Raw genomic sequence first — 10398 nt, forward strand, 5'->3', positions numbered from 1 at the left:
TCTGTAACTAGATCAGGTACATAAGATCAAGCTTTGGACTTCCTTAAGTCACTGAAGGCCTTGCAACTAGGATAGGCATCATCCAGGTGACAAATTTTAATGTTTTAACGGGCTCAGACAACCATATTTGTAGTTCAGGCAGGTTCAACTGTTCAAAATATTTCCTGAACACTAAAATTAAATCTACCACCTGTCATTTCTGATGCAGCAATTGAAGTCCAACCTAATGTTTTCTAGGACTAGACCAAGACAGAGCATGTGTTTTCCAGGCACAACTACTTACATCAATTGCATTTTTGTGTCAAGAATGGCTACAGAGTCAGACACTTTACACTTAATTCTACATCTAATGCAGCACAACACAGAAACCTAATACATTTTATATGGTTAGCTCTGAAAAGTTGTAATGTTAGTAAATATCAGAACTGATCAAATAGAAAAGGTTGATTCTACTAATTAAGTATGAAGACAGTGTGGACAGTTAATGAGAAGAAAAAATAATGGGCTTAAATTGCCACAAAATTTCAACATCTTAATTTAAGTGACTTGTGATCTGCCCGAGAAGCAAAAAGGTTGTTAAAACTTTCTCTTTCATTCGAAAAACATAGATCAGCTCTTTTGGGATGATTTTCAATTGAATGTGTAAATCAAAAGAGGTGCACTAGCCTCTTCAGCTACACCTGATCGTCCTCTGAACATTAAAATAACTTTATCTTTACAGTGACTTAGTCACTTTTGTAGCATTACATGACAGACTCAGTAATGAACAAGATGTGGAAATGAATAGGCAATCTGCAGTTTTGTAATAACAGGATTTCAAAGTTCTCCTTGATATTTCTAAAACCCATAGTTGATGCAGAATACTCAAATGAATCCTGCAGCACTGCTTGCTGTGGCCCTACCCCAGATATGCCACTCCTGCCCCCAGCCTGAGAGCTTGTCTACACTTACCGGAGGATCAACAGTGCGGCGATCAATGCAACAGCGGTTGATTTAGCGGGTCTCTAGATCTCCACCTGATCAAGAAGAGTAAGGAGAGTCGATGGGAGAGCGTCTCCTGTCGACATTGCATAGTGTGGACCCCGTGGTAAGTAAATATAAGCTACGTCTATTTGAGTTACGCTGTTCACATAACTCAAATTGCGTAGCTTAGATTGACTTTTCCCTTTAGTGTAGACAAAGCAGTCACTGCCCAAGGGTTGGGAAGGAATTTTCTGAAGGCAGTATTACAGTTGTCTTCTGTAGTACCTATGCTGACTGAAACCCTTCCCCAGCCAGAACTGTGGATTTCAGGGACTCTGCCCTTATATCAGCTGTAAAGGGGTTGGAGCAGAAGTGAGAACCTCACCCACTGTCCCTATGGTGTTTCTTCTTAGAGACTATTCTTCCTACAGCACCATTTTTATGCCATTAATTACTCTTCTGAAATAATGTGTATCTGTAATTATGGCAAAAGTTAAATAAGTGAAAAAGCACTCACTTGACTTATGAGTAATTGGTGGAAATTTGACAAGTGATACTATATCTGCAAATATAATTAAAAAGCAAAGCTTGAACAACCCTGATTTTGAGATTGCAAAATGGAGGATGTAATTTGCCACACAAGGCTTTAAGCTCTGATTTCACAATAAGCTCTATATGGGATGTCCCTTCACCTGCATGCAGCTCACTGTGGGATCAGGAGCCAAGTCATCAGTTTAGAAAGCTAAAAGCAGTCTTAAGTTAAAACTAATATGTAAAACAATTTGTTCTTTGTTGATCCTAATGCTTAGGAGTATTGAATGTGAAAAGCATAACCAAATTATTAGGTAAATAAATTTTAATACTATTATGTTCTGCCAGTTTTACACATTAAACTACACATCTAACTTTATTTTTCAAGATGGCCCTTACCAATCAACAAGGAAATTTAACAGAAGTTAAGCAGATACCAATATTTCAACTCCTACGACTGATCAGTTGTAATAATTAGGCCTACAAGTTTACTCCACTTGTAAGTAACTGTGGAAAGTGGTTAAAGTTTGTAAAGTGCAACATTTGTTAGTTATTGTTAATGGGAAAAGGGGCAAAGTGAAGACAAAGACTAAATTAGTCTAAAAAAAGAAGGCCTAGTGATCTAACTCAAGGACTGAGTTAAGATCATGCCTGGTACATAGGAGAAGTGTGGGATCAGAACTAAATGAACCAAAATTGGTGTGTTGGAAATTTGACCTAATTGGTGAACAAAACCAGGAGGGAAAGGGCTATTCCAGTGGTTCTCAACCAGGGGTAGCAGAAGTTTTCGAGGGGGTACATCAACTCATCTAAATATTTGCCTAGTTTTACAACAGGCTACATAAAAAGCACTAGCGAAGTCAGTACAAACTAAAATGTCATACAATTTCTTGTTTGTACGGCTCTATATACTATACATTGAAATGTAAGAACAATATTTATATTCCAATTGATTTATTTTAGAATGATATGGTAATCAGAAAGTGAGCAATTCTTCAGTAATAATGCACTCTGACACTTATGTATATTTGTGTCTGATTTTGTAAGCAAGTAGTTTTTAAGTGAGGTGAAACTTGGGGTATGCAAGACAAATCAGACTCCTGAAAGGGGTACAGTAGTCTAGAAAAGTAAAGAGCTACTGGGCTATCTCACCTACCACTCCCTTTTGGGGTCCTTAACATAAAAGACTTTGGAGAACATTTAGCTACGGCAATGCTGGTTGATTTGAAGACAAAAGAAGGGGAAGGAGGCAAGGTTCACCATCATGGCTGCCATTCCCACCATCTCCTGGAACCCCAAACCTTTTTTGCCCTAATCCTGGGAGACGTCCTGACCAGATGAGGCCAGAGAGAGGGACTCTGATGACATCACCATTGCCACCACCTGGAATGGGAGTCTGTGTCACATATACCCCACCATGTATCCCTCTCCTTTCCTACCTTATTTCTTTTCCTTCTTATCTCTCTCCTTTTTTCTTCAATCTAATAGAGTCTGGCTACACCAGACAAGACTGTATATTTTGCAACATTAATGTAAGTCTGTAACCAGAAAGGCAGCTAAATGCAATGCCTTAACCAGACCAATGTTGGTAAAACTTCGCCAGGGTTCAGAGTGGCGGTTAAGAACATGTGCAGTGCCTGTGTTTTTCCAACAGCGAGGCTGCAAGTGAAAGTAGCACCAGGGGACAGAAATTTCATTTGATGTCTTTGCTGTTTTTTTCTTTCCCCATCTGAGTGGGTCTGTCATTTTTCTCCTAGGAAATGGGATCGGACTTCAGCAACCACATCTCCATTTCATCTCAACTAACTTCTTCTCTTTTTCCCAAAAAGGACAGCTACTACCATCTTCAGTACCATGGAACAAAGGATGTCATTAAAATGAGAGCCCTGTTTAATACCTTCCATTTTAAATGCTTTAACTGTTTTTTCTTTTCCTGTATCTTTAATAAAAGGTGTAAAAGATTTGAAATGGTGTGTCTGCCATGTTACCAAACAGAACGAAGTCACTGTGAACCAAATGCCGAGCCTTGTTTAAAACTGTTTAATTTTGGAAAGTTACAGGGTCATGTAACAGTTTTAACCTGTTCCCCTTTTTTCCTTCTAAATTAAATACAACATCTTTTGACAACTTCTTAAGAAGAATTTTGCAAATTCTGTATACAGACATAAAAGTTGTGCTTTGGAATTTGATATTGATAGCACAATGACAACAAATGCAATTAAAATAGTAAAAATACTGATTTCTGATTCCTTATTTTTGGAGTATTACTCTGTGACCTTAACTTTATTATATTAAACTGTTCTATTAAAAGTATGTTGCTCTGACACTCATTAAAATAACTGATTCAAAAACCACAAGAACTTTAACACCAACACTGGCTTCCATCATAGATTCCTGTCTTGGTTCAGTTAGCTATTCCAGGTGTTCAAATTCACCATAGAATCTTGTAGCAAATACTACCTGGCAACCACACCACTTTTTTTTTTTTTTTTAATTTAAAGAGTCCCTGAAAAGAAATACCCGCACTGAAAAGAATCGTTCCTGTGTCACTGCTACCTAGAAATGTAGGAGCATTGACAGAGAAATTTACAGTCTAATCAGTTTATCTTTGCTGCTCTTACTAGAGGCAAAGTCACAAGCAGGAAAGCTTTTACTTGTGAAGCATGCTTTCAGTAGAACAGAAGTTGGGGAAGAGCACTAAACTGTGTATGGTACTACAGAAAAGTTACTCACCTACAAGCATGGTAGCTAAGAAAGTTCTGTGTGAAAAGCAGCAGCATCAGTATAATTCTTTGAAGAGCTGAGGAAAGAGACAGGCTCAAATGACGGGAAGGAACAAGGGAAGAGAGAAAAGTGTAGAGGCAGCACATCCAAATTCAGAATTAAGATTGGTCCCAATATCGAGAAGGGTTGGGACCACTGTGCAGACAATCGCAATCCTGCAGAAATCCACTCCTGGTACAGACCAGACATAAAACAGATGGTCCACTAGCAACACACTAGGAATGTCTTACTCCAACATACACCACTTTACCAACCACTCTTCATACTAGCCACGCCCTGTGCTCTCACCGTAGGGGGGAGTGAACCATTCACCAGGTACTCTTCCATACTTCATTTTATTCTTGTCCCCAATACACTGTTGCTAATCAGACTCCTGTGGGCAGTAGTGAAACCAATGAGAATCACTTTAGTTTAACTCTGCTGCTGGAGAGAACTATGAACAGAGGAAGATAGATCCTTTCAGTGCCACAAGATTGGAGGGAGTAGAGTAGCAGACACGGTGTCTTGGCAGCAGAGAAGGGGAAGAAGAATAGGGTAGTGCAGGGGTTCTCAAACTGGGGGTCGCAAGGTTATTACACATGGGGTCGTGAGCTGTCAGCCTCACCCCAAACTCCGCTTTGCCTCCAGCATTTATGTGGTGTTAAATAAATTAAAAAGTGTTTTTCATTTATAAGGGGGGGGTCGCACTCAGAGGCTTGCTTTGTGAAAGGGGTCACCAGTACAAAAGTTAGAGAACCACTGGGGTAGTGGATCTCACAACCACTGCTTGTGTGCAAAATCATTTAAGAGCATTAAGATTTCCAGATAACAAATCAATTAAACTGTTCATTCACACACACTATTCAAAAAAATAAGAACATTAGCAAGAAAGATGAATGATAATCAAGTTTTGTGTAAAGCACATGCTGTGTATTACATCTAAAAAACACTAAAGAACCTGTGACCTTCTTCATTTATTAAAGTTAGTGCTATTCAAGATAGACAATATCAGCTCAAGTTGTTAAATTCAATGAATTCCAAACTGCTATTTCAAAAAACAATGTAACGGCAGGAAGTTTCTGCAGACAGGAACTGAAGAGCAATCAACAATTTTAGGCAGAAAAAAGGACAGAGTTCAATGACATAAAAACTGAGATGTTTACATGCAAAGATGAAGTACAAACTCAGGTTTTAACCATTCCTGATGACTTCTAAAACTACTTTGGAGCGAATATTTTGTTTAGTGCACTTAAACAGGCAAGGAACTTCTTAACCATCTTTTAAACATCCTTATTCTCTAAACAATGATTACAGCAATTTCTCAGTCAGTCTTATCACTTGATCTACTATCACTTCCTCTTATAAAAACCATCTTAACCATTTCCTTTAACCGCAGTACCACATATTGACTAGTAACTTCTAGTAATTTGAATTTCCAATTCTCCTCTTGAATATTTAAAGGGAGTTTCAAAACTAAAAACACTAAGATTCTTTCCTCCTGCAGAGTTCTCTGAAAATTCAGCAAGTTTCAGCTTGGTTTCAGACACAGTCTCATCTTTGGGGAGAGGTCTGTAGTCACGAAGAGCTCAGGGCATGTGCACGTCAAGCCCAAGATTCATGGAAAACTCTAGGTCCAACTCTATAGAAGCCCAACTGCTCAGCTCTGTGCCGGAAGCCCCCCACCCCTCACCCCAGCTCACTCAGATACCATGTTGCCATTGCCATTCAGTTACCACAGTGATGAATGCTGTTTAAAATAAAAAATAATAAAAAACATTAGGTAGAAAAACAAACAGCTACATGAACTCCCACACAGATTTCTATCTGGGACTCTACCAGCTTTGCAGTGGAGCAACATAGAGCTGAACTACCTACATACTCCCAAACCATCTAATGTTTGAACACGGGATATCTGCAGGCATGACTGGAGTCCTGTCCTCCCTAAAGGTGCATCAACACTGGGAATTTTGGACACAATGGACAGTTAAGCACTTTTACCATCCTGTCATCTGGAGCAGATGAAAGACGAGCCTTGAAGGGCAAGCATCATATCCCCAAAAGGGCCAAACAGACCCAGTCCCAGTGAGTCACTATTGGTGACTAAAGCCCAGACCTACCCTTAACACTTTTTCCTGCATATATATGTCAGTTTCAGGTTGAAATTTTTTTTTTTTAATAAGACAACATATGTATATGGGCAAAAGCTTTGACTTAACACAGACAGTTATAGTAGCAAAAAAAGTGCTTTTACCTGTATAATTCACTTGCCAAACCAGCATAAAATATACTATCAAAAGATTATTGCCAATATAATTGTGTCTACACTAGGAGGATTTTGCCAGTATACCTATACCTGCAAGCTTTTAGACTTCATAGAAGTTAGATAAGAAAGATTAAGTATCTTGAAGTCATTTTCCCTGAACACAAGGTTTCTCTGTTTTACTATAACTTTATATTGTTATATTTATACTGCTATTAAATTGAAACATCAAAGAGAACACCCTGGTCACTTCCCAGTATACAAAACTGCAAGCTAAGAGCTTATATATATATATAAATATGCCTTGTCTGCACAAGAACTTTTACCTGCTTAGACTGACTTAATTAAAACAGTGAAAATCTGCTCCTAAATTGACAAACTAAATAAGTCCTAAATAAGCATGTCCAACACAGCCTTTTTGCACCAGTTTAACTAAATCAGCTTCAGCAAAATTGATATGTCTGCATGTAGACATGCCCTTATTCTCACATTACAAAACTATTAGAAAGCTGCTGTTGCACATTGTTAAATTTTAATGTATTCAATGTAACTTCTGAAGTAAAAATGCTTCCTATAATGTAGAAGCTATCTGACAAGAAGTGTGTTGCAGCTCAGTTCAGGAATCACTCAGTTCAGTCACTCAATACTTGGTGATCTGTGGTTTAAATTAAATACATTTTTTAAATTCTTTTTTCATGCATCAAACCCGAAGAATTTTTAAAATAACAAATGCAAAATCTGAGTGTGCAGAATTACAAACTCATAGAATAGCTTGGGGAATGTAAGGCCTCAATCCTGCACACATTTGCACATCTTCAGAATATAAAGACTACATCAAACAAAGAGCAATCAAACTATGCCTTCTAGAATACACTAATTAGATAAAGCAGAATAGGAGACTTAGTAAAATCTTAGTTAACCAAAACTCACCCTTTCAATTGGATTCATTAGAAACCTGAAGTTCTACCTAGTGTCAGTATGTCATTGTTGAAGAAATTAAGCTAACAAAAATTTGGAATAAGTCAACAAGAACTCAATACATCTAATAGCTGACTAAAAATGGTCACTAAACAACAGTCTATAAACACAAAAAACTTGCTTCAAAACTAAACAAGGTAGAACTAAACTTGAGAAACCTTTCCGAAGAGGGAGTGGCGATTTTTCCCTACGTGATAAATCATAACATATGTTAACTTCCTGCACCTCTGAACCATCTTCCTTTATTAAAAACACTATCTTCTTTCCTTTATTTTTCTAATAAAAGTAAAACCAAGGTGGAGACTAGCTGTTACTAGTCTTTTAGCACCTAGAACTCAAAACATCTGTTACAACTGAAACCAGCAGCAATCTTTCTAAGCAACCACCTGACCTGCCTCAAACTTGTTGAGATTAAAGTGTATTACTTTTAATGAGACCTTTTCTCTTAGGTAGCCGGGAACCTTTGGCAGGTTGGGTTGGGAAGCTGACCCATACTCTCCCTGGTGTCATGACTCACAAGCAAAAAAAGCCCTGAGGGGAAATGCCTGCTTTACACCCTGTTGGGCTCTTCCCAAGAAGTGCCGTGGTCAGACGGGAGACAATCATTTCATTTCACTTCACGGTGCGGGCGGCTCGCTGCCAGCTTCCCTTGGGATTGTGGGTGGTCTCACAAACCTGGCCGCCCTTTGCACCTCCTAGGGGAGAAACACCCACTCGTGGACTCCACACTTCTGTCCGATCGGCCTCCACCCTGGCGGCGGCCCCGGGGAGCGGAGGGGTCCCCCCCACCGCGGCGATCTCAGCCCAATACCGAGGCCGACGCCAGACGGGAAGTTTTCCCATCGCGGCTCCGTTTCCCGCCCCCGCAGCCCCCGCCCAGCGCCGCAGCCGCGGGCCGAGCCTGTGCGGGGACCGGAGCTCTCGCAGCTCAGGAGAGCTCCAGTGGAGAGCGGCTGCGCCCCGGGCCCCGCAGCTAGGCCGCGGCGGAGCCGCCAGGGTCCCGCTGCAGGAGCGGCGACGGCCGGATCAGGCGCAGGAGGGAGGCGGCGGGGGCCGCCAGGGCCCAGGAATGATCGCGGCGGCTGTGATTCCGCCCGCCCGCCCGGCTCCCCGCGCCGTCCCGCCCCCGCCGCGGGGCCCCCGCACCTTCTTGATGTTGTAGAGCCGGGTGAGCATGCCGATGCCCCGGTCGTTGAGGATGGTCAGCTTCTCCGCCAGCTTCTGCTGGCTGGGCTGCAGCACCGAGCGCGACATCCTGCTGCTACCGCCGCCGCCCCGCGCTCCCGGCCCAGGCTCCGCCGCCACCTCCCTGCCAAGCCCCGCTCACAGCGCCTCCATCGCCCGGCCCGCCCGCCGGCCCCCGCGCTGCCCCTCCGCCCGGCCTCGCTCCCAGGCTCCGCTAGGTGTGGTGGCGGCGGCGGTGCTGCCCACAGCCAGGCCGGGCTCTGCCTCCGCATCACATGACGCGCCTCTCTCTGCCGCCCCCTGTGGCCACCACTGGGAGACGCGGCCGCCTGGACAGGCTGGTCTCGCTTGGCCGGAGCCCTGCTCCAAAGGTCCCCGTCCAGCCCAGCGCTTGACGGGCCGGGTTAACTTTTTGTGGGTCGAGCTCCAAACATATCTCTGGGCCCTCATGGGGAATGATTGTAAAAGACATGAGAGCTACCCAGCAGGAGTTGTCTTTGACACAGAACGCAGCTGCACAGATTTTATTTACAGGCTTAAATTGCCAGTGGAGGTGGCTGTCATTAGGGCAGCAATAATGGTAGCCCTAGGGCAAAAAGAATACTCACAAGTGCACATAAAATACATTGCTAATCCTTCGCTGCAAGCCAGTGTTGCCCACAGGGATTGAAATTAGGGGAGCGGGGTGTTCAAAAATACTGGGGGGAGGATCAACGAGGGGTGAGACCATTAGGGCGAAGGTGGGCTGTATGGTACCATAGTAAAAACTGAAAAATGTTTCACAACCATTTTATTAGATTTAACTCATGTTTTTAAATCATCACACAAATTAAAGTTGGTTACACAAGCCTATTATGACGCACTATATCTACATTCTTCTTGGTTTCTTCTTGTAATTTTGCACAACGCTGTTAATGAACTTCTCAAATGCAATGCATTCATTTTTGGTGGCTTCTCATGTGTCCAGTACTTCCAGTCCTTCATGATATGCTCATGATCATGCAGAAGGCGACTTCTTTCAGAACCCAAAATTCTATTCAATGAGGAAAAAGAACGCTCAACTGTAGCTGTTGTGAGTGGGACTAGAAAGAGAAGAATTCCTACTTCTTTTATCCCAGGAAACAGCACAAAAATTGGGTCGAACCACTAGTGATGATAAAGAAGTTGAAGTCAAATCTTAATTTGTTCATCGTATGGTATTCCTTTTTGTGTTCAAATTCTCTATTTTGTCCTGATCACACAGCAGCCCCATTGCTGGTAATGCCTCACTCCACTCAACTTGGCGTTTTATAAAACAGCCATCTGTAAAAGCTATGTAGAGATTAATAGAATTCAGAAGTTGCTGTTGTAGAGATATAAGAATCAAGTCTGTGTACTTTACTTTTTCAGCTGGCTTAAACACTTCTTGTCCTCTTCATTTAAGGAGTCAATGATGCCTAGATGGCATTGTTTAATGACCCAAGTGGTTTCAACAGTAGACTTACAAGAGATAATGGTGATTGTTTTCTGTGAACTTAGTAGCAAAAGTAGTCCAACAGCCTCACTACTTAGATCCCTCCCATCTTGGTAGATACTTTCCAAAGCCAATAATAATGGTTGCAGTAATTTTAAGACAACAGCCAAGGATCGCTCATGAGAAAGCCGTCGGGTTTTCCCAGGTTGAACTAATTTGAACTTCAGTCATAGTGTACCTTCTATATTTTACAAGACGTTCAGTC

The 10398-nt window shown here is 41.8% G+C and overlaps 1 protein-coding gene across 4 annotated transcripts in view; it reads right to left on the minus strand.

Moving 5' to 3' along the window:
* NCKAP1 (NCK associated protein 1) overlaps positions 1-8849 on the minus strand; it is a 103061-nt gene extending 94212 nt beyond the window's left edge. For 2 of the 4 annotated variants that reach the window (XM_034785032.1, XM_034785031.1), the window contains exon 1: positions 8642-8849. In XM_034785032.1, the coding sequence (XP_034640923.1) occupies positions 8642-8749 (108 nt within the window). In that variant the 5' untranslated portion in view covers positions 8750-8849. The remainder of the gene's footprint in view (positions 1-8641) is intronic. The other 2 variants (XM_034785034.1, XM_034785033.1) reach the window with 1 other exon arrangement.
* Positions 8850-10398: the final 1549 nt, after the last annotated feature.

The sequence above is a fragment of the Trachemys scripta genome, chromosome 11, assembly GCF_013100865.1.
Source record: "Trachemys scripta elegans isolate TJP31775 chromosome 11, CAS_Tse_1.0, whole genome shotgun sequence".
NCBI classification, from domain to species: domain Eukaryota; kingdom Metazoa; phylum Chordata; order Testudines; family Emydidae; genus Trachemys; species Trachemys scripta.